Source organism: Schistocerca nitens, chromosome 8, assembly GCF_023898315.1.
Source record: "Schistocerca nitens isolate TAMUIC-IGC-003100 chromosome 8, iqSchNite1.1, whole genome shotgun sequence".
In the NCBI taxonomy this organism is placed as follows: domain Eukaryota; kingdom Metazoa; phylum Arthropoda; class Insecta; order Orthoptera; family Acrididae; genus Schistocerca; species Schistocerca nitens.
The window spans coordinates 456499118-456524026 of NC_064621.1; the positions used below are offsets into that span (position 1 = coordinate 456499118).

General features: G+C 44.1%; 1 protein-coding gene across 1 annotated transcript in view; it reads left to right on the top strand.

The window, feature by feature from the left end:
- LOC126199612 (integumentary mucin A.1-like) overlaps window positions 1-24909 on the top strand; it is a 152275-nt gene that overhangs the window by 70562 nt on the left and 56804 nt on the right. Inside the window, exons 3-4 of the mRNA XM_049936539.1 lie at window positions 11257-11376; window positions 15660-15779. Coding sequence (XP_049792496.1) covers window positions 11257-11376; window positions 15660-15779 — 240 coding nt within the window. The remainder of the gene's footprint in view (window positions 1-11256; window positions 11377-15659; window positions 15780-24909) is intronic.

The following is a 24909-nucleotide window of genomic DNA, read 5'->3' on the forward strand; positions in this document are numbered from 1 at the left end:
ACACATAGGCATTAAGATAGCAGACAGTCCACATCGTCTCACTTACTGACACGAGCTGGAATGATGGAACGTGATTCGACGTAAGTCTTAACGAATTATCTGTTATAGTTTAAGTCAGTGCAGATTGTCACGAGTCGTAATGTACATTACCAACACCAATCACATTCACTGCCTACCAAGCTGTGATTGATTGGACGTTGTTAGCTCGACATGAGTGAAAGTAAAGCTTATTATGCCATAGTTGTGGAACTGCTGTTAGTCACATGTCTAACGTCATCCAACACCAGGTTCATTCAGTCTTTACAGTGGCTCGTCGCCCCCACTGCTAAAATTTCTACCTTGCAGTGACGTCAGAAATCCATTTAACACTATTCATCTTTCTCATAATACAATGGCCCAACTTGATGGCTCCAGGGAAGATACACACAGAATGGTACATTACATAGTTTCTCCTACTGATGAACGCAGACAATACGTAATTCTCGGGTGAACTATTTTTCCCTTCCATCCTGCACTGCCCCCAACTTTTCCATCAGTTTGTAACCGAAGGGCTCTCTAGTCCTGCAGACTACGCCATATCATTATTTTTGATCCTGCTAGTATTCTTATGCCAGTCTTCCTGAAATCGAGCTCTGAACTACATATGGGAGGACTTGTCCTTAGCTTACACATAATCCCTTCTGCGTTTATGTGGCCGCAGCAAGCTACCATCAATTTTGACATTTACGCTCAACCAAATGTAAGGTATCTCGCACTTTTCAGTAATCTCACTTTAATAAAAATTGACAACCACCAATGTAAGCTCCCACCTGACTACACCTCTTGATCATTATCTTAGTCCAGAAACTTACTAACTGTGATATGAGTATGTGGTGTGAGATGATGTACTACTGCTATGTCTCCACCCAACCATTGTGTGGATACACCAGGTTTTTCACGACATCCTGAAGTAGTTTTCGGGCTCGCGGTGGCGGGGGTGTTGGGTGGTATAGGAAAAAATAATCTCTGTGTACTTAATCCCATCACACGGTTCAGATACTGTGATAAGGGTGCAGAGGAAGGAATGAGATCCACTTCCGTTATGCAGTACTGATGCTACACATCCGTTCACTGATTTCACATGACATGACAGTAGCTTTTCAACTGCTACGGCACGTACAGATACTGTATTGTTACACTGCTAATGTCGGGATCAGCAGGATATATATACTTCTGGCTCCAAGTCAATCGACTTTGCCAGATTTAGCTAAACCAGAAATTAGCCCCCATGATTAATGCATTGTGAACTAACAAACCAGTTCAGGTTTCTGAGCCTGTTTAAGTCAGAAATGAGTATCTGAGTCTACTTAGTGACTAATGATATTTCCAGAATTACGAGACAGAACAATATTCACTGAAACAAGGTGTGCATCATGGCCTTAAGTTCCTTAAGGGGCTCCGGAACGCCCTATACTTGCAATGTTAAAATAACGCTTATAAATTACATCTTTCCTCACAAAGTATTTGAGGTAGGAAGTTGAACTTTTTACAGATTGTTTGTTGGAATATGGGCTACAACTTAACACAGGGATTTTACAAAATTTTAGTTCAGTTATTAAAGATGATTTTTTTTCAATTGTAATGAAAATTCACAACATTTTTTTGCAATTTTTTATTTATATATTCAAAAATATACAGTTTGTTGGAAAAAGGCTGTGTTAAATTATGCAGAAGGTACTGTGTAACATTTACTGAAAGTTTGAAACAAATATGTTTGGAAGATCCTTAGAAAACATGTAATTAGTATGAGAAAATAAAAGTTTTGGGAATCGAGCGACAAAGATTGGATTAACTTTTTAGTGCATTCCAGGTCCATAGGATGGATTATCTTCATCCTCTGCAAACTCCTCCTCCAGCTTCCTCTTGTTCCTCCTCCTGTTTACTCTTGCTTGTATTTCTAGACTCTTTACAGCCCTGTCTGCAACCCGAAGGCGTTCCTTGTCTAAAGCAAGCATCGCTCGTACCATGTTAGAACCTATCTTCATTCCCATATTTCTAAATACCTTGCACCTTACAATGTTGCCATCATTGAAAGTCGCAACAGCATCATACACACCAAAGTGAAGTGTTTCTATTCCAACAAATACAGTCTTGGGGATTCTCGACCATATAACACTATTTACACTTTCATTGGGGTTTTGAGTTTTTCCGTGAATACACTTTTTCAACAGTTCAGGTGCTGCTAAGTCTCTGAAAATAGGTTTTATCACCTCCATTATTGCATGAGGCAGACTATGCTTATGAGTGTACACTTCACCAGTTAGCAATCCTTTGTTATATTTACACCAACTGTCTTCTTCTTTGGGACACAAGCTATGTTGGGGATTTTCATCGGTTGAAGAAGTATAAAAAAAAAAAGGAGCCCAAACAGCCTTCTTCATTTCGTCGACACTTTGTGTATTTTGCCTAATAGCCATTCCATAATAGTTCTGTATTTTGTCAATTACACTGTCAGTTAACCCTCCCTTCCCATCCAACCCTTTACCATCACTGAGTTTTTGTTTTTTGTACGAAGCTTTCAGTCGCCGAAGTCTTGTTCCCATTCGCTTCTGTACGTGTCCAATACACTCAAATTTCTGCACTACAACATCATCACCATAGGGCTTCAGTCCTTGAACATGTTTGAAACTTTTAGAATCACCGTCACCAAGGTAATTAACATATCGCACTTTATCACACGCCTCAGAACGCTGGAATGTACTGGCAACACCAGCCACTTCCATTCCTCCACTACTGCCACTATAGTTAGCTTTGCAATTATTTTCATGTGTACCTTTATATTTTTGTGGACATCTACAATACTTTGATATTACTGCTACATCTAAAACTTTCCCTGTATACATACTGGTGGCAGATACTACACCATGAAGAGATGTGTGTCCCCGTTTATGCCAGGTACCATCGAACGCTGCAGTCAAATCTCTGTTACAATTATTTTCCATTACTGCCTCTTCCACAGCGTTCTTCATAGATTCTATACAGACATCTTCTACTTTAGACCCTATTAATTTATTATAGGTCGTAAACTTGGTTGGGGGATTTGGAAGATTCATGATGCCACAGAAAATTGCACCTGCAGTAGCACCCTTACCAACTGAACGCAAGGAATAAACAAATCTAATGTTGTGTTCGTAGATTTTGCTACCACTTTCTTCAGTTGCAGTTACTGCAACACTGTTCCAAAAGGTGGTCATGTACGAACACTTATCACATTTCAGTTGTATTTCACTAGCAAGTCCTACGTGCCTTATTATGGAGAGTTCCAGACCAACTTCACTACAATGAATACATCTTACACAGTTTGAAAAAATTCCTTTGAGAACCGACATATCAAATATTTCATTCACATCCGATTCGCCCATAAAACATTCATAGTTTTCACTCATTGAACCAAGCTTCTTCTGTGAAGTATTTTCTTTCCCACTTTGACTGCTATGGGCAGGTGTACTTGAGAGGTTAGGTTCTCTCACTTGGTTATCGTCTTTATTGTTTACAGTAATAACACATACCTCTGGCTTTCCAACATTTCTCCTTTTCTTAAAAGCCTTCAGAGGATTTCTAATAACTTTACTTTTACTCATTATTATACTTCAACAAAACAGAGACTCAAGAAACAGAATTAATTACGAATATTTTCGAGATAACGACAGAGTAAATAAACATGAAACAATCGACAATCACACCAGCGATATATATTGAACCATCACAGGCATGGAGGTATAAGGAGGGGAGATGCCATGACGTCACAAACTTGAAGCCGACAGAAACTGAGCTCCGCCATTGCAGTTTGGTCAGAAGACTCGTTTCCGATTGTGCTACTGTCTAGAGCTGCTGAAGGTTTTTTCATTTTAAAATGCCGGTTTGCGTTGTTTACGGGTGTGCTAACCGTTGGAATAGTGCTACCAAGTTAAAAGGAATCACGTTCCATGCGTAAGTGGCCCCGTTCGTAAAATATTGTCGTTTATATTCGTGAGATATGCGGCCTTGTTTACGTTTTGTGAAACTGTTTTCTTCTTATTTTATTTCAGATTTCCGATCAATGAAGCTCGTAGGGCTCTGTGGGTTCATATGCTTATTTTTCTTGACAAAGCACAAACGATGTTTGTATTTACAAATGAAATTTTGTATAAGTGTGTAAACGAGTAAGAAATATCATCCGGTATGTAAACTAGCATAGCTATCGGGTTCTGCTTTCAGTTTACATCGACACAAATACAGTAAAAGGTGATTTGAGTTTGAAAAGAGCTTTGTACACTGTTAGTTTTCATCATTCGAAGTTCGTATCCAAAAGGAACACTTGAGTTAGCGAGACCAAATCAGTTGTATTGCTGGGGCAAAAACGCATTAAAAACAAAACGAGAACACCTGAAAAAGCTATTCTGACGTTGTGTTATGCATGTAAACATTGTAACACTCATCATCTGAAATTATTTCGCAGACATAACGTTATATATGAAGAACACGCAATTCTAACAAGAGCTCTGTCACTGTTTTGGCCAATCAAACATGGCGGCCCACCGGCTTCAAACAGACGTACAGCAGACGGCCATAGTGCCATCTCCCCTCCTTATACCCCCATGATCACAGGTTAGCCACAACACATACTTTATCTCACATCACTAAAATGTACCTGATGAACACGGACGTTAATAATAACACCATTTGACAGCAGTTTAACAGCGCCACAGTGGGTCACGCCCATGTAGAACACATTTCAAAACAAATTTAAAAATAGTTGTAGTCTTCGGAATTGAATAAATTATATATCTGTTAAAAGGTAATAGTCTGCAGATTCAAAAAACGCAAAAAAGTAAAAATTGAACTTTTCATGATTTTGAGCCTTTCCGGAGCCCCTTAAAGAAAATATCTGACTATACGTTTGCGTTTATAATTAGAGAGGCAGCTAGGGCTTACCGATCGGTTATCTCCACTGTGTGTATTTCATGATTAACAAATCTGATGCCGATTACTCCTATATCGCATACTGTCAGATCCGCAAACATTAGTGCTACGATCATCAGCAAGTCTTTCCCTTTGAGGGTTTAACCCACTCTTTGGGATATGGTACTTAATTATCTCAGTTTATTAAAAAAGTGACATGAACATAGGACTACTCAACGCTGTGTTGCAACCAAGTTCCAAGTACATGAGGTAATAATACACGTTCCACTCACATTATAGTTGTCACTGCTATGTTCGGCGTTAGTGTTCAATAGCCACTTACAGGCGGCAGGTGGCAGCGCTAGCATAAGGGGGTACATAAACTGTGTTGGCAGACGCAGTAAACAGTGCCGTCGTTGTCGTAATGGGGAAACGGAGCAGCTTATCTGACGTCCAAAAGGGCATAATCGTTGGTTTCAGGCCATGAATGGAAACATTTCCAAAACGGATAAGTTCTTAAACTGTTCTCGTGCCGCTGTGGTTAACATACATCAAGCATGTCAAAAAGGCTAAATCTGAAATTGCAGCCAAGCAACTGTAGTTTACCACGGTCCTTAGATGACAGACGAAGAACGGCTGCAGAGATGTGTTAAGTGTGAACAGACATGGAAGTGTTGAACCAGAGTTAGCCAAGGGTTACCAACAGAGTCTTTCCCAGAATCGTTCAAGAAACGTTGCCGCGTGTAGCCCTCCACATTAAATGCTTGGATCAAGCACCCATGCTGACTGCCGTTCATCGGCGACCAGGCTAGAATTCGCACACCAAAACTGCATTTGGACGTCCACTGAGTGGCGAGAGGTGCCCTTTTGAGCAGAATCACGCCATATGCTACATCGGTCAGATGACCGTTAATGTTTACAGTCAAGAAAACCAGGAAAAATGATCGGAAGTATCCAGACAGAAAACGGAGCGTTATGGTAAGGGGAATGTTTTCATGACATTTCTTGGGCGATGTCGTACTTCTAGAAGGCACATTGGGTTAACACAAGTAGGCATGTATCCTTGGGGACTATAATCAGCCCTTTGAAAGGTGATCACATTTTTGTGACTGGACATTGTATTTCACTTTTACGTGTACAGTAACTTATAAATTGAAATTAGAGATAAAGTTCAAATGGTTCAAATGGCTCTGAGCACTATGGGACTCAACTGCTGTGGTCATCAGTGCCCTAGAACTTAGATCTACTTAAACCTAACTAACCTAAGGACATCACACACACCCATGCCCGAGGCAGGATTCGAACCTGCGACCGTAGCAGCAGCGCGGCTCCGGACTGGAGCGCCTAGAACCGCACGGCCACCGCGGCCGGCAGAGATAAAGTAAATAGATTTTTGGACAACATGGTTGTGGAGAGAAGCGGCGATTAGTATGATTCATCAATAATTCAAGAACAGTCTTAATCGCATTTATTATTGTTACATAATTTCCTGCCGTTATGTAGACAGGAGTGACACCACCAGCAACCGACCAATGGTGTAAACGCCCAGAAGGTGACCCCTAGGTCGGGTTGAAACCGGTTGGCGGTATTATAACATTAACAAATGCGATAAAGACTGTTCTTGAATTATTGATAAAGTAAATAGTTACGATAGTTGGAGGATGGTGTAAGTTTGCTAATGATAGCTTGTGGGGCGGCGGATAATTCATATGCTTGCTGTACAAATGTTTGAATGTTGAATCGGTTTCTGGCTTTTAGAATGTTATTTATGCTGTCTTTCGCCGTTCTCAACACTGGCTCTGTGTTTACTTTTTTAGCACCCAGAAAGTGATTTAACAAAACGTGAAGCCTGTAATTAGAGTTCCTAGTGCCCACTTCATCTGAGAATACAATTATAGCTGCAGCTTATAGCTCTGAGGAATTAGGAGATTGTCCAGTATTTATAATCAAAAACGATTTTCCAAAATAGTTGAGTATATTCTGAAAGTCACTGATACAAACACAAGTATCCCTACAACCTAACTAACAGAGCAGTTCAGAGTCTAATGCGCTGATGCAACTATAAATGTCCGAATTAAATGTTGAAATGAATGCTCGCCATAATTTTATGATTAGTTTCATCAAACGCCACGCTAAATAATTGGTAGAATGTCTGTCCCGCGACGGCACGTGAAAATACGACAATACGCAAACTGAAGCTAGATAATGAAAAGCCAACCCAGAATTAACACTTCACTTGAAAATGATTTCCTGGTTACGCGCATCTCGAGTAACTGAATACGGCATCCGAGGCTGTTTGTAGCAGTGATACCGACGTGACGCGACTCCCGACACAGATGGCGTGTTATTCAGCGTCTGGAGAGAACTGGGGCCTTACTTCCTCGCGCAGCGTTCTTATATATAAAGCCGCGGTGCGGACGGCTAAGGGAACGCCTGATCAAATCGGCTCTCCCGACTAGCCGCTGGGCTAGTAATGTACTACATTAAGATACCTAATAAATCATAGCTTCTCTTGCTGATGGCCGATGAAGCTCTTAATTTAAATGTGCATTCTGCACGCAGGTAAGTACTGATAATAAAATTTTGACGTGGCTAAGTTAAATATTTTGGGCGAGAGAATTAATTTAATTACACTGCACGCAGTAGATGAGCTCTGAACTGGCCCTTTTGAGATCCTCTATCGCTATAATTTTATAGGTATTCAAATGAAACTTTTCACATCTTCATAGCTATAGCGGATCTCCAACCTATTTAAATCTAAACATCCTAGCCTTATTTATTAGCCTACTTAATCTATCTTGCTTCCTTCAGTTTTGAGACGAAAACCAGAAAATCATGAATTTCCACTAAAATCTTAATTTGTGAAATCCAAAGTGCTGTTTTTATTAAATCATTATGAAAGATGAATCTAAATGTAAATTTTGAAGTCTATAGCTCTTTTCTGTTGCGCCAATGATTTTTACAGAAAAACGTCCAAATTTCGAAAATGGATGAAGTTATCGAACTGATATTTAACACATATTAATTTAGTATTACTTCTGACATGCCAGAAAAGTTTTAGGTTATTTGCTTGATTTTTAAAGTATTGCGCAACATTTATGACGTCAGAGCTAGTTACAGCAGACTGGCTGGCACACAATGGAAAGACTGATATGAATTTACTACAGCGTGAGTAGGCTGCTTCCCTACAAGCTGTAGGTGGAAATGATATGGTAACGTAGAGTCTTCATGAATATCGTAATGAACCAAACAACCGTACATGCAAAATATACAACTAATCATGAATCTCAGTAGTTGCACACCCTCGGTAACCATCACATTTTTGGGTCTATGGAAGAAAGACTGAATCTAATTTAATTTAATCCAATGTTAGCAATTAACACAAACATTTAAACAGATGTTATTGTGCGGTTAGTAAATTTGTTCATTTAGTGCTATAGTGAAACAGTGTTTTCATACAGTAACTTTGTACTTCACTGCCGAATTTTTATAGTGTGGGATATGGTGCTCATGGCCACCTCTTCCCCCGTCGATGTAGTTGGAGGAGGAGATCCTGGACGGTATGGACTACTTTAGGTGCCGGGTACAAATGTTACAACAAATGAAACGTACTTAGAGAATCAGGACAGATAAGAAATTTAGTACTGGAAGAACGTCTCATCTGTTCCACTGCCCGCAACATCGCAGATATTTCTGCATCAAAGACAGCAAACGCTTAAGGCAGTCGGACCATGAGGACACGCTCTAGGAGAACAACAGAACCACCAACAGAAACCCACTGTTTCTGTCACCTGTAAAAACAGCGACATAGTGGTGGTGCTCAGAAAAAATTTCAGAAAACATCGCTCTAAAAACGGAAGTAGGAGTGCTATCAATCCTGTGCAGCAAAAAATCTAAGATCACTCTGGTCCTCCCCAGTAACCAGGACAGCAGACGGTTAAAACCGTGGATTTGGGGCCATAGTGTCTCCATACCAAGGGATTCCTGCACACTCTGCATGAGAATCCCCAACGGCATTGTGGCTCGTGGGCAGTTGGAAAAAAAGGAACCCGAGAGGCAAACTAGAATTGTATGCTGCGCGAGTAAAGACGGAGCTGAGAGAAATAGACGACAGAGGGATAGAGAAACAATTAAAATCGCTCAAAAGAGGAATGGCCGCTGGACCTGATGGGATACTAGTTCGAGTTTACACAGAGTACGCGAAGGAACTTGCCCCCCTTCTTGCAGCGGTGTACCGTAGGTCTCTAGAAGAGCGTAGCGTTCCAAAGGATTGGAAAAGGGCACAGGTCAACCCCGTTTTCATGAAGGGACGTCGAACAGATGTACAGAACTATAGACCTATATCTCTAACGTCGATCAGTTGTAGAATTTTGGAACACGTATTGTATTCGAGTATAATGACTTTTCTGGAGACTAGAAATCTACTCTGTAGGAATCAGCATGGGTTTCGAAAAAGACGGTCGTTTGAAACCCAGCTCGCGCTATTCGTCCACGAGACTCAGAGGGCCATAGACCGGGTTAACAGGTAGATGCCGTGTTTCTTGACTTCCGCAAGGCGTTCGATACAGTTCCCCACAGTCGTTTAATGAACAAAGTAAGAGCATATGGACTATCAGACCAATTGTGTGATTGGACTGAGGAGTTCCTAGATAACAGAACGCAAATGTCATTCTCAATGGAGAGAAGTCTTCCGAAGTAAGAGTGATTTCAAGTGTGCCGCGGGGGAGTGTCATAGGACCGTTGCTATTCGCAGTATACATTAATGACCTGGTGGATGACATCGGAAGTACACTGAGGCTTTTTGCAGATGATGCTGTGGTGTATCAAGAGGTTGTAACAATGGAAAATTGTACTGAAAAGTAGGAGGATGTGCAGCGAATTGACGCATGGTGCAGGGAATGGCAATTGAATCTCAATGTAGACAAGTGTAATGTGCTGCGAATACATAGAAAGATAGATCCCTTATCATTCAGCTACAAAATAGCAGGTCAGCAACTGGAAGCAGTTAATTCCATAAATTATCTGGGAGTACGCGTTAGGAGTGATTTAAAAAGGATTGATCATATAAAGTTGATCATCGGTAAAGCAGATGCCAGACAGATTCATTGGAAGAATCCTAAGGAAATGCCATCCGAAAACAAAGGAAGTAGGTTACAGTACGCTTGGTCGCCCACTGCTTAAATACTGCTCAGCACTGTGGGATCCGTACCACATAGGGTTGATAGAAGAGATAGAGAAAATCTAATGGAGAGCAGCGCGCTTCGTTACAGGGTCATTTAGTAATCGCGAAAGCGTTACGAAGATGATAGATACACTCCAGTGGAAGACTCTGCAGGAGAGACGCTTAGTAGCTCGGTACGGGCTTTTGTTAAAGTTTCGAGAACATATCTTCACCGAATAGTCAAGCAGTATATTGCTCCTTCCTACGTATATCTCGCGAAGAGACCATGAGCATAAGATCAGAGAGATTAGAGCCCACACAGAAGCATACCGACAATCCTTCTATCCACGAACAATACGAGACTGGAATAGAAGGGAGAACCGATAGAGGTACTCAGGGTACCCTCCGCCACACACCGTCAGGTGGCTTGCGGAGTATGGATGTAGATGTAGATGTAGATGTAGATGTAGAAATTACACGCCTGATGCACCAGGAGGAGCCTCAGAGGTATGGTAAATGGCGGTTCGCCGGTTGCAGCACAGGGCTGGGTATGGTCCTGGTCCTATAAGCACCTGTGGCCAAGCGGAGACCCTCACGGTGGACAGCGTCAATGACCTTCAACCACGAAGACGTCGATGATCCATACATCATGCACGCATAGAACAGCCGTGAACGCACATAAGCCCTATAAAACTGGCGGAGATGTGTCCTGTCCGCTCTCCAACACCTGTGGCTAACGGACTACAAGATGTTCAGTGGTTTCAGGTTTCTGCCATACAGGACTCTCAGGTGTGGCAAACACGACTCTCTTCATCCAGTCGATGATACTCCACCCAAAATAAAGCTCAGCGTCATCCCTATCAAGAAATTCTCAGTCTGATCACCTATTTCTCGAATTTCATTTCTGCGTTTTGGAATGCTCCTGTGTTTCAGAAACTATATAGCACATGATACGTCAAATGAAACTAGTACTGACAGTAGACACTTCCATAAAATTCCTCATTATGGAAGCCATAACTGGCCACAATTTTTCTGGATTAAAATGAATTTATGCAAGAGATCCTTCGAGTGGTTTGATTTCGAAACAGTTTATAATGTACTGGTCATTGCCTTGTAGTTCCAACGCAGTTCATTATGTTATGTTTGATAACTGCACTCTTTATCCCCTGTTGCAGAACCAACAACACCAACGCCACCAGTAGTTACCACAGTTTCACCCACGAATGGGTCAGAATTGAAACCTTCAGCACCAGAAGTAACGACAGCTGCAGCAGCACCGACAACTCCCGCACCAGGTACCCAGTTTGTTTTCTTTTGCTTCTTTTACTGATGCAGCAACAACGTCGATTTACATATCTTGCATATCTCAACAGATGATACCCCATCAGTTCTAACAAACATTAATTGTCTACAATTGTCAGGAAAATTACAATACCTTACTTGTTGTCTTGTATAACATATCAGTTAACCATTTACACAAATAGTTTACTACATTTTGCAAATATCAAATCAGTGTTAACATTAAATTTTGAATCCACCGTGTGTGTGAATCGACGTTTTAAATGGTCAATTGTAACATCGTATGAAGATATCCTGCAACTTCGTTTCTGTCCCTATTAGTTTAACCAGCGGTAGACGTTGATAATGTCGCTCCACATATTCGTGGGTAGTATTTTGTGCAGTTCTGAGATAACTCATGCGATTTTAGAGTAATATGTGCATGAGAAGTTAACTTACAACCTATCTCGCATTAACCAACATCGAGTTCGCTTTCACCAGTCCCATTCATAGACGTGGTGTGTCCTGGGGAACACAACGTATCCTGAAAAAAAGTACTCTCATTGACTATACATGGGAGTGGATAATCGTTATGCATCTTCATTCCAAATAATTGACTTTCTCAAACACTTTTCGGTGCATATACCGGGTGATTCCGTAACAATGTTACAAACTCTCCTGGATGATGGAGTAGGGTATATGTATCAGTTTGAGGCAGTGGTTCCCCAACCATGCGACTACCGAGTCGTAAATTAATGACGATGATTGTTCTGATACCTCTGACAGTAGAATTCAAGACGTATTGGTAATGTTTTAACTAGGATTGTAGGATAGACAATTTTCTGAGATGACTGTACGGATGAAGTTAATGGAAAATGTTTAGTAAATATGGGTTCTACAATGCATACCTAAAGAGCAACGTTCACTTGTTGATCTTCGGTACTGTGAAACACATCTCATCTATTCAATAAGTGCTCGTCACCCTTGTTGTGTACCTTTTAGAGTCAATGTTTAGGAGATAATTTTTTTCTTGCTTTGTCTATATTATATTCTCCCAAAACACGGAGAGCAAAGAGCTTGTAGCTTAACAGTGCTGAAGGTAGCAATGACAGAGGAGGAAATTTTGCACTAAATTTCAAATTGTAATAGTGAATAATAGTGGTTCATCTGTAAAGGAGATCGCTTATAAAACACTAATACGACCTATTGTTGAGTACCGCTCGAGCGTTTGGGATCCCTCTCAGGACGGATTGAGGGAGGACATAGAAGCAATTCAGAGGCGGGCTGCTAGATTTGTTACTGGTAGGTTTGATCATCACGCGAGTGTTACGGAAATGCTTCAGGATTCGGGTGTGAGTCTCTAAAGGAACGGAGGCGTTCTTTTCGTGAATCGCTACTGGGGAAATTTAGAGAACCAGCATTTGAGGGTGACTGCAGTACAATTTTACTGCCACCAACTTACATTCCGAGGAAAGACCACAATGATAAGATAAGAGAGATTAGGGCTCGCAAAGAGGCATATAGGCAGTCACTTTTCCCTCGTTCTGTTTGAGAGCGGAATAGGGAGAGAAGATACTAGTTGTGGTACGAGGTACCCTCCGCCACGCACCGTATGGTGGATTGCGGAGTTTGTGTGTGGATGTAGATGAATCAGTTCGAGAATCAGAGGGAGTATCAGTTAAGCCACAAGATAGCACCCATCATAATGGCATTGTGAACTAACTAAACAGTTTAGGTGTCTGAACCTGTTTAAGTCACAAATGACTGTGTGAGGCTACGTAGTCGCTGATGATGTTTCAAATAATGAGACAGATGAATATTCACAAAAAACATGCTGTGCATCATGGCCTAATGCTTCTTAAACAAAATATCCCAGCATGCGTTTGTGTATTATTTTCCATTGATAATTAGAAAGGCAGCTAGGGCTTGGTGATCAGTTATCTCTACTGTACATTCTTCGAAGTGTGTATTACATGGTTAACTAAAATGGTAGCGATTAATTCTATATCGCATTATGTCAGATCCTCAAGCTTTAGTGCTACCATATTTAGTAAGATTTCTGTAACTTGAAGGGTTTAACGCAGTATTTGGGTATATTAAATGGTTCAAATGGCTCTGAGCACTATGGGACTCAACTGCTGAGGTCATTAGTCCCCTAGAACTTAGAACTAGTTAAACCTAACTAACCTAAGGACATCACAAACATCCATGCCCGAGGCAGGATTCGAACCTGCGACCGTAGCGGGGGTATATTAAAAATATGACAGTAAACATCGGATGACTCAAAGCTGTGTTGCAACCAAGTTTCAAGTACATATAGTAATAATAGACGTTCCACTGACATTAATGTTAACACTGCTATATACGGCGCCAGTGTGCAACAGCCACTTACAGGCGGCAGGTGGCAGTGCTAGCAGTGGGGGGGATATACACTCCTGGAAATGGAAAAAAGAACACATTGACACCGGTGTGTCAGACCCACCATACTTGCTCCGGACACTGCGAGAGGGCTGTACAAGCAATGATCACACGCACGGCACAGCGGACACACCAGGAACCGCGGTGTTGGCCGTCGAATGGCGCTAGCTGCGCAGCATTTGTGCACCGCCGCCGTCAGCGTCAGCCAGTTTGCCGTGGCATACGGAGCTCCATCGCAGTCTTTAACACTGGTAGCATGCCGCGACAGCGTGGACGTGAACCGTATGTGCAGTTGACGGACTTTGAGCGAGGGCGTATAGTGGGCATGCGGGAGGCCGGGTGGACGTACCGCCGAATTGCTCAACACGTGGGGCGTGACGTCTCCACAGTACATCGATGTTGTCGCCAGTGGTCGGCGGAAGGTGCACGTGCCCGTCGACCTGGGACCGGACCGCAGCGACGCACGGATGCACGCCAAGACCGTAGGATCCTACGCAGTGCCGTAGGGGACCGCACCGCCACTTCCCAGCAAATTAGGGACACTGTTGCTCCTGGGGTATCGGCGAGGACCATTCGCAACCGTCTCCATGAAGCTGGGCTACGGTCCCGCACACCGTTAGGCCGTCTTCCGCTCACGCCCCAACATCGTGCAGCCCGCCTCCAGTGGTGTCGCGACAGGCGTGAATAGAGGGACGAATGGAGACGTGTCGTCTTCAGCGATGAGAGTCGCTTCTGCCTTGGTGCCAATGATGGTCGTATGCGTGTTTGGCGCCGTGCAGGTGAGCGCCACAATCAGGACTGCATACGACCGAGGCACACAGGGCCAACACCCGGCATCATGGTGTGGGGAGCGATCTCCTACACTGGCCGTACACCACTGGTGATCGTCGAGGGGACACTGAATAGTGCACGGTACATCCAAACCGTCATCGAACCCATCGTTCTACCATTCCTAGACCGGCAAGGGAACTTGCTGTTCCAACAGGACAATGCACGTCCGCATGTATCCCGTGCCACCCAACGTGCTCTAGAAAGTGTAAGTCAACTACCCTGGCCAGCAAAATCTCCGGATCTGTCCCCCATTGAGCATGTTTGGGACTGGATGAACCGTCGTCTCACGCGGTCTGCACGTCCAGCACGAACGCTGGTCCAACTGAGGCGCCAGGTGGAAATGGCATGGCAAGCCGTTCCACAGGACTACATCCAGCATCTCTACGATCGTCTCCATGGGAGAATAGCAGCCTGCATTGCTGCGAAAGGTGGATATACACTGTACTAGTGCCGACATTGTGCATGCTCTGTTGCCTGTGTCTTATGTGCCTGTGGTTCTGTCAGTGTGATCATGTGATGTATCTGACCCCAGGAATGTGTCAATAAAGTTTCCCCTTCCTGGGACAATGAATTCACGGTGTTCTTATTTCAATTTCCAGGAGTGTATAAACTGTGTTGGCAGACGCAGTAAACAGTGCAGTCCTTGTCGTAATGCGCTAACGGAGCAGTTTATCTGAGTCCCAAAGGGCATAATCGTTGGTTTCAGGCCAAGAATGAAAACACTACCGAAACTGCAAAGTTCTTAAACTGCTCTGGTGACGATGTGTTTAAAGTACGTCGTATATGGCAAAATGGTAATGTTCGAAATTGCCGCCGAGGTAACTATGGTGTACCACTGGCCTTATATGACAGGCAAGAACGACGGCTGCAAAGATGTATTAAGCGTGAACATACGTGAAACTGCACAGCAACTCACGGCGAGAGAATGCCAAGAGATCCTTCGAGTAGCTTGATTTCGAAACAGTTTATAATGTACTTGAAATTCCCTTGTACTTTCAACGCAGTTCATTATCGTTTGTTTGATAACTGCACTCTTTATCCCCTGTTGCAGAACCAACAACACCAACGCCAACAGTAGTTACCACAGTTTCATCCACGAATGGGTCAGAATTGAAACCTTCTGCCCCAGAAGTAACGACAGCTGCAGCTGCGCCGACAGCGCTCGCACCAGGTACACATTTTGTTTTCTATTGCCACTTTTACTGACGCAGCAGCAACTCCGATTTACGTACCTTACATATCTTAACAGATGATACCCAGTCAATCCTAATGAACATTAAAAGGACTAAAATGGAAACGAAAATAACACGGCCACAACTGTTGTCTTGTGTAACATATCAGTTAACGTTTTATACAAATGGTTCAATTCGTTGTGCAAGTATCAAATGAGTGATAACATTAAATTATGAATCCATCATGAGTGTGACACGACGTTTTAAATGGTCAATTGCAACATCGTATTAAAATATCCTGCAACTTAATTTCTGTCCCTATTAGTTTAACCAGCGGTAGAAGTTGATAATGTCGCTCCACCTATTCGTGGAATTGTGCTGCTCTGAGGTAACTCATGCGATTTTAGAGTAATATGTGCATGAGAATTTAATTTACAACCTATCTCCTCTTAGTCAACATCGAGTTCGCTCTCACCAGTCCCATTCATAGAGGTCGTGTATCCTGGGGAACACAGCGTATCTTGAAAAAGGTACTGTCATTTACTATACATGAGAGTGGATAAACAGTAGACATCTTCATTTGAAGTAACTAGGACTCTAGTACAGAAGGCTGTGCGTTTACCGGGTGATTCCTTGATGATGTTACAAACTTTCATGGGTGATGGAGTAGGGTATATGTATCAGTTTGTCGGCGGGTGTGGCCGAGCGGTTCTAGGCGCTACGGGGTGGAACCACGTGACCTCGGGCATGGATGCATGTGGTGTCCTTAGATTAGTTAGGTTTAAGTAGTTCTTAGTTCTAGGGTACTGATGACCTCAGAAGTCTAGTCCCATAGTGCTCAGAGCCATTTGAAACAGTTTTATGAATCAGTTTGAGGTAAGGGATACCCGTCCAAGAACGACAATGTCGATAATTATCGGCGACAGTTGTTCTGATACCTCTGACAGTGGAATGCAATGCCAGTTGGTACTACTTTAACTACGATCGTTGAGTAGAAAACTTTCAGAGGTCTGATTAGGCCCCCATTTGGAAAACCGGGAGGGTACTGACAAAAGGGAAGTGACTACGAGAAAAAGCCAAAGGCTCAGTCTACATATGGTGCGGATCAGCAAAGTGAGATGGAAAGAACGTAAAGATTTCTGGTGAGACGAATGTAGGGTAATGTCAACAGGAGCCGAAACTAGTGAACGAGAGGTTAGGGCAAGAGGCAAGAGCGAGCTACTGTGAGAACTTTAGTGATGGGTTTGTTTTCATCAGATTCGACAGCAAAACCAGAACCACAGTTTAGGTGAAAATGCCAGCAGTGCGAGCAGTATGTGAATAGATAGTGGAAGTACATGAGGATATTGAACGGATACTCCAGTACATAAAGAGAAATGAAAAAATAATAATCATAGTCGATTGGAATGTGGTTGCAGGTAACAGAATAGAAGAGAAGGTTATGAAAAAATATGCGCTTAACAGTAGTAATGACAGAGGAGGAAATTCTGCACTAAATTTCAAATTATAATAGCAAATAATCAGTTAAAGAGTCAGAGGTAGTAGTACACTTGGAAAGTACCCCATGACACGGGAAGACTACAGCTGGAACACACCAGAGGGAAATTAGATACGGTATTGTAAGGCGAACCCATGCACACATGTAGATTCATAACAGTATTAAATACCGATTAAGACTAGACTTAGGTTTAAGAGAATCGTCCAAGAAAATCTATTTGGAAGTATGTGCGACACTGAAGTGCTGAGGTGCAAAGAGACGCGTTTGAATTTCGCTAAAGGCGTTGATATAAAGATGAGGAATTTCACTGCTGGTTCTTGAATTGGAGTCCACATCTCTGAAGTGGGCAGTCACAGACGTTGGAAAGTCGTTGGTACAAGGAAAGCTAATGCGAAGAAACCTTGGGCAAGAGAAAAAAAATTAAGTTCACCGAAAAAAGATGAAAGTACAAAAGTGTTCAGGGAAATACAAGTATAAATCAATGCAAACACTTTAAGAATCGTTGCAGGGACGAAGTGATGAAATTATAAACGATATGACCGCCGGGAGAATTCTCTCAGCATATAGAGAAGTCAAATCAAACTTCATCAAAACTGAGAGCAATGTTGACAACATTAATTACGCAATGGGACTCCCACCATTAAGTGTAGAGGAGCGAGAAGATAGGTGGAAAGAATCTAATGAAGCCCTCTATGAGGGGAGGAGTTGTCTGAGGACGTGATAGAGGAAGAAATTGTCGTCGGTGTGGAGGACAAAGGCGATCCTGTATTACAGTCATAACTTAAACTCTTGTCTGCCACCCCTGAGTGTTGGTAACATCGTCACGGACACACACTGCGTAAGTACTGTTCTGCGCTTTGTACCTTACACATGACGTCATAAGCCAACCCCTTTCTATGACGTCATCACTTACCTCCCTTCTCGCAATCAGTATCCATTTCATGAAGATGACCAATCAGAGAGCTTTTAAGGAAAACGTTACACACATATTTAGAGTGTCGATCTCAGTGTACTCTTCTACCATGAGGAAAAGTTTCTCATCTCAGTAATGTTGTGGTCATAAATAAGAGGAACTCATCGCTTTTGAGTGTTTCTCTGTAGTGCACATATATACTCCTTTACCTTTTCTGACTATGTAGGTTAATTATGGATAATATGATAGTGGGATAGAGTTCTGGCGTTAGGGTGTATGCCTAGTAATCGAAACATCCAGAGTCCGAGTTAAAACGCAGCCACTGTTTCAGTTTGAAATAATATTCATCACCAATGGTGGCCGTAGACACTGGTCATAAGATTTGTCCATCGGCTGTCAACGGCCTTGTCAAAGATGGCGGATGAGCGGACAGAGATTCAGGGCAGTCTCTTGCCACTGGGACATGAAATTGCTCCTAAGAGACGGAACAGTCAGCAATGATCAACACGATGACGATGCAGTAACCAATGGGACCGACTGTATTAGAGCCACATAATGTGTATCTATATAACGTGGGGCCTTTAACAGAGAAAATATCCAGTATCACAGTCAGAATTTAACCGTAGTAAGATGTTGATTCTGTTTTGACTCACATGGATCCTTGTTCGTTATCCACGTGTAAAATATAGTGTTTTAATAAAGAGTATTTGCAGCCTGTAGCAGTATATTGGCAGAGAAACTGAATTACAGTAAGGCACGTTTAAAGAAATGCTGTCAACGTTGTTTAGAACAATAGAGTGTCTATTTCCGTGGAAAGAAGAAATGGAGTAAGGCAGTCACTGTGTTTTTGCTGTAACCACATCACTTTAAAATGTCATTCAGTTCTTCTAAGGTCACTTCCTCCCTCCCTTTCGAATTCATAAATTTTGTTTTTCTTTGCAGGAGAGCCAACACTGTGTTACTAGAGAAGGCCGGAAGTCATGCGTTTTAGCTTCCGCAAGGTGGCGTGAGGTCTGGAACAGGCCTAGGAAATTAGAATTTAGAAAAACGGACGTAGCTGGTGGAATACTTAACTTTAATCCGTTAATGAAGAACGTCGGTCTTGGCGGTAGATGAATCAATATCAATAGTAACTGATAATGGCGCATTGCTAGGTCGTAGCAAATGACGTAGCTGAAGGCTATGCTAAACTATCGTCTCGGCAAATGAGAGCGTATTTTGTCAGTGAACCATCGCTAGGAAAGTCGGTTGTACAACTGAGCAAGTGCTAGGAAGTCTCTCTAGACCTGCCGTGTGGCGGCGCTCGGTCTGCAATCACTGATAGTGGCGAAACGCGGGTCCGACGTGTACTAACGGACCGCGGCCGATTTAAAGGCTACCACCTAGCAAGTGTGGTGTCCGGCGGTGACACCACATTCCTCCCCCGCAAATCGGCGTACGGTTGTGTAATAAGGCTTCCGCCCGCCGTGGGGAGGAACCCATGTTGACGTATGCGACCAGGTGGGGAGCCTGACAACAGGCAAGGCTGTGCCACCCGCACCCTGCCATTCGGACCGCGGGGAGCTAGGAAACGCCTGAAAACCGGCTCCTGGGTGCACGCCAACATGCGGTGTATGCGCCCGCAGAGAGACAGGAGGGGCCGAAGGGTCGACCTCCATCGGGCCGGGGCACCCGACGGGCGAAGACGACATATGGTCCGGAGCGGGCAAGAGTTCCATGTCGGAGGACATCCGGTCACGGGAAGCGATCGGCAGCGCGTGACCCAGAGAGGCGCCCGGCGGTTGCAGCGAAGCGTCCACTGCGGGCGTCGCCGGCGGGAGAACAGGCGGTGGCGGCGGCGGCGCGTCGCCATGGGGCAAAATGGAAGGCAGCGTCGGTAACACCTGGGGCTGAGGCGAGCCAGTAGATGGGACCCCAGGGGTCTGACCAGACGGCACCGTCGCTGAATGCAGACGGCGAGAGGCAGATCCCATGCGACGACAGAGGCGCAGCTGGTTGAGATGCCGGGGCACCTCACCAGAGGCCCCCAAAACCAGATCCATAGCGCGTCCGAGGCAGCAAAGAATGCGCCCTTCGAGCCAAAGCCATGAACCTCGGTAGTGACTATAGTAGACAACGTCGCCTGGAGGAAAAGCAGGTGTCTGCTGCTGCACAGGAACCTGATGCGGCGGAGGTAGCAAAGACATTAAGGTTCGATGATGACGACCGTGGAGCAACTTAGCTGGCGAGCGACCATCTCGGGGCTGAGAGCGATACGAGGACAAAAAGAGCAATAATGCGTCCTCCCGAGAATGCGACTCTTTTAACTTCAACATCTGTGACTTGAAAGTCCTGACCAATCGTTCAGCGGTTCCGTTTGACTGTGGCGAAAACGGCGCGGACGTCAGATGTTGAATACCATTGGCCTTGCAGAATGACTGAAATTCTGCGGACATGAATTGTGTGCCATTGTCGGAAACAATAGCCTGAGGAAGACCTTCAATGCAAAAGATAGGAGATAACACTTGGATGGTGGCAGATGACGTCGTGGAAGACATCCGGACAACAAAAGGAAAATTACTGAATGAATCAACCACAACCAACCATCCAGCATTCCAGAATGGACCAGCAAAATCGATGTGTAAGCGTTTCCAAGGGGAAGTGGCTTTTGGCGATGCAAAGAATTTCCGCGGTGTTGCTGATAGTTGTTCGGCACACACCATGCAAGAAGAGCACATATTCGTAATCGCGGCATCGATTCCGAACCAAGTACAGTGCTGACGAGCAAGTTGTTTCGTTCTCACTATACCCCAATGTCTTTGGTGGAGAAGCTGTAAGACAGAGGACTGTAACGAACGTGGGACCACGACCCTGAACTGATCATTATCAGAACGCAACAGCAAAACACCACGACGAACAAAAAGTCTCTCCTTGTGAGCAAAAAATTGGCGAACCAACGGATCCCCTATCCGTGACTTTGACAAGGGCCATTGCGTAGCAACAAAACGCAGAACGGTAGCAAGGACAGGGTCGGCAGCTGTGGCAGTAGCTACACGACGAAACTCTATCGGAAACGATTCGATCACGGCATCGGTTTCCGAATCAATGAACATGCAAGCAAGTTCGGAGGAATCGAATGCTCTATCCTGAGCAACAGAGAAACGGGATAACGCATCGGCGTTTCCATGCTTAGCAGTGAACCGATACAAGATATCGTAGCGGTACTGCGAGAGGAAAATAGACCAGCGAATGAATTTCTGTGCTGTACGTGGAGGTACAGGCTTGTTCGGATGAAAAAGCGATGTCAAAGGTTTGTGGTCTGTGATGATGGTAAAGTGACGACCATACAAGAAATCATGAAACTTTGTAACACCAAATACGAGAGCCAATGCTTCTTTCTCGATCTGTGAATAATTTCTTTGCGCAGATGCGAGCTATTTGGATGCAAAGGCAATAGGGCGATCGTGCGATCCATCTTTGTGCGCAAGCACAGCACCGATCTCGAAATCCGATGCATCCACCATCAACAAAAGGGGCTTCTGGGGATCGAATGGCGTAAGGAAAGTATTGGAAAGCAATGCCCATTTCAACTGGCGAAAGGCGCGTTCGCATTCCGTCGTCCAGACGAACGGAACACCTTTACGGCGTAACCGATGAAGCGGAGCTGAAATGGAAGAGGCATGCGGCACATATTTATGATAATAGTTGATTTTTCCCAGCACACTCTGTAGCTGCTTCAAATTCTGCGGCGAAGGCAAGTCTTGTATGGCACGGAGGTGCTCGGGACTGGGATGTATGCCTTGGCCATTGAGTACATGTCCCTGGTAGGGCAAGTCACGAGCAAAAAACACACATTTGTCCTTCCGCAAGCGAATACCATTTTGTCGCAAGACCTGAAATAATGGTCTGAGATTGGCTAAATGTTCTTCTTCCGTCTTTCCGGAGATCACAATATCGTCCAGATAGTTTGCTGCAGTAGGGACCGACGCACAAACAGTTTGTAGATATTGCTGAAACAATGCAGGGGCGGATGCACACCCGAATGGCAGTCGTTTGAATCGATACAAACCAAGATGCGTGTTAACCACCAAAGCGCGCTGGGATTCTTCGTTCACCGGTATTTGCAAGTACGCATCGGCTAGGTCCAACTTCGAAAAATATTTACCCGGGCACAGTTTGTCAAAAAGATGTTCCGGGCAGGGTAAAGGAAAAGTTGCAATTACTAATTATGGATTCACTGTTGCCTTGAAGTCCACACAAAGTCTCAATTATCCCGAAAGTTTTGGCAAAATTACTAAGGGTGATGCCCAGAGAGAAGCCTGCACACGTTCACTTACACTTTGTGATTCCAAATCGTGTAAAGTTTTTGCGACCTCATCACGCAATGCGTGAGGAACATTGCGCGCTCTGAAAAGTTTCGGTTGTGCGTTTACTTTCAGTTCCAAATGTGCTTTATAGTTCTTAGCGCAACCAAGGCCAGGTGCAAAAATGTCTGCAAATTCTTCACATAGATGAGAAACACTGAAGGCACAGTCTGGTTCACTGATAGAACCTGATTGACTATAGACAAGTTAAACAACTGAAATAAAACTAAACCAAACAAGTTCATTGCAGAAGAAGAACGAAGGACGTACAATGACACAAGTTTTGTTTGTCCCTTGTATGTTGCAAGAAGGCTGCACTGTCCTAACACAGGGAGCCTGTGACCGGAATATGTAGTTAGCTTAACATTTGCGGCACGCAACGGAGGTGTGCCCAGCTGTTTGTACGGGTCTTGATTGATCAGTGAAACTGCAGCTGGAATGGTATCACTTTGCCGTTAATGTCCAAGTCTACAAAAAGTTTATTGTCCTGCTGACGACAAGAGCGACTGTCTCGTGCAACGTGAACTGACACTGGTCCTTAATCACTTGCGACTTGACGGGATTTCCGGCGATGTCGACGCACACTATTTGTGGGACGAACACAGTCACTCTTAGAGAGAGTGGCACTGGGCGGAGTGGAATGAACTACATGAATTTCCATGGGCGAAGTTTCACGAGCCTGAGTATCCTTGGTTCGAATTCGGCGTGAAGCAAAGGGCCTGGAATGGTTGTGAGTTTCCGATCTAAGCTTTTTCTGGCAAACACTCTGAACATGTCCTTTTTTATTACAGAAGAAGCAAATAGCCTGGCGTGACGGGCAATTCTCACACGAATGTCTAGTAGCACACTGCGGGCATGATTTTAGCACTGCATTTGCTCCTTGCGCGGCACACATGGCTGAGAGCCTGGCGGCAGCGGCGCGGCCGGACGCGAGGGCTGTTTACTGCTCCGTGCAGCTCACCCGCCGGGCCTGTTAACCTGACACATGGCTGGTGAAGTTTCAAATGATTCCTGAGCAAAGTCAAGTGTCTCCTGCCGATCCAATATGTCCATCACTTGTTAAAGGGAGGGATTGACTAGTTTCAAAATGTGTTCCCTTATACGAACTTTAGAAACGTTCTGTGCAATTGCATCATGTAACATAGTATCTGAATAAGGGAGTCCACATTGACACTGAAAAACACAATCCCTAGTAAGCCCTTGCAAAGTTGCAACCCACTCCCGATTTGTTTGCCCTGCCATACATTTTGTACGAAAGAAGGTATACCTTTTCGCAACTACATTGATGGATTCTTTGAAATATGCATCTAATGCAGACAAAATTTCTTCGTAGGACAGAGTTGCTACTTCGCGTCGGGGAAATAATTTTACTATCACATGGTACGTTTGGACGCCGACCGAAGCTAACAAAAAAGGCTGCCGCTCGTTACCTTGAATCCTGTAGGCGGCGAGATGGAATCCAAATTGGCATGACCACTCTGTCCAGCTATCCAGAGCAGCATCAAAAGGTCGAAAAGTTGGTGCATCAGCGTGCTGTGGCTGCATTAGCGGTGGAGCGGCGACTTCCGCATCGTTTTGCATTGCACGTTGACCCTGGACGAGCTGTCCTTGGGCATCCACTAAGGCCTGCGTCTGCTGATTCTGTAAGCGATAAAATTCGGACAGTACATCTGGAGATTGTGGCGAAGCCATTACACAAGTAAATCAGGGCAATATCGATAAGAACGCGGTATTGCCTCGTCGCCAATGTTTTGGTTTGCAGGAGAGCCAACACCGTGTTACTAGAGGAAGCAGAAAGGCACGCGTTTTAGCTCACACAGGCTGGCATGAGGTGTGGAACAGGACAAGGAAATTAGAATTTAGAAAAACGGACGTAGCTGGTGGAATACTTAACTTTAATCCGTTAATGACAAACGTCGGGCTTGACGGTACATGAATCAATATCAATAGTAACTGATAATGGCGCCTTGCTAGGTCGTAGCAAATGACGTAGCTGAAGGCTATGCTAAACTATCGTCACGGCAAATGAGAGCGTATTTTGTCAGTGAACCATCGTTAGGAAAGTTGGTTGTACAACTGGGCGAGTGCTAGGAAGTCTCTCTAGACCTGCTGTGTGGCGGCGCTCGGTCTGCAATCACTGATAGTGGCGACACGCGGGTCCGACGTATACTAACGGACCGCGGCCGATTTAAAGGCTACCACCTAGCAAGTGTGGTGTCTGGCGGTGACACCACATATTTCATGCTTTTTCTCAATATACGAGGTGCATTCAAGTTCTAAGGCCTTCGATTTTTTTCTCTGGACTGGAAAGAGATAGAAACATGCGCATTGTTTTAAAATGAGGCCCCATTCATTGTCAATACGTCCCAGAGATG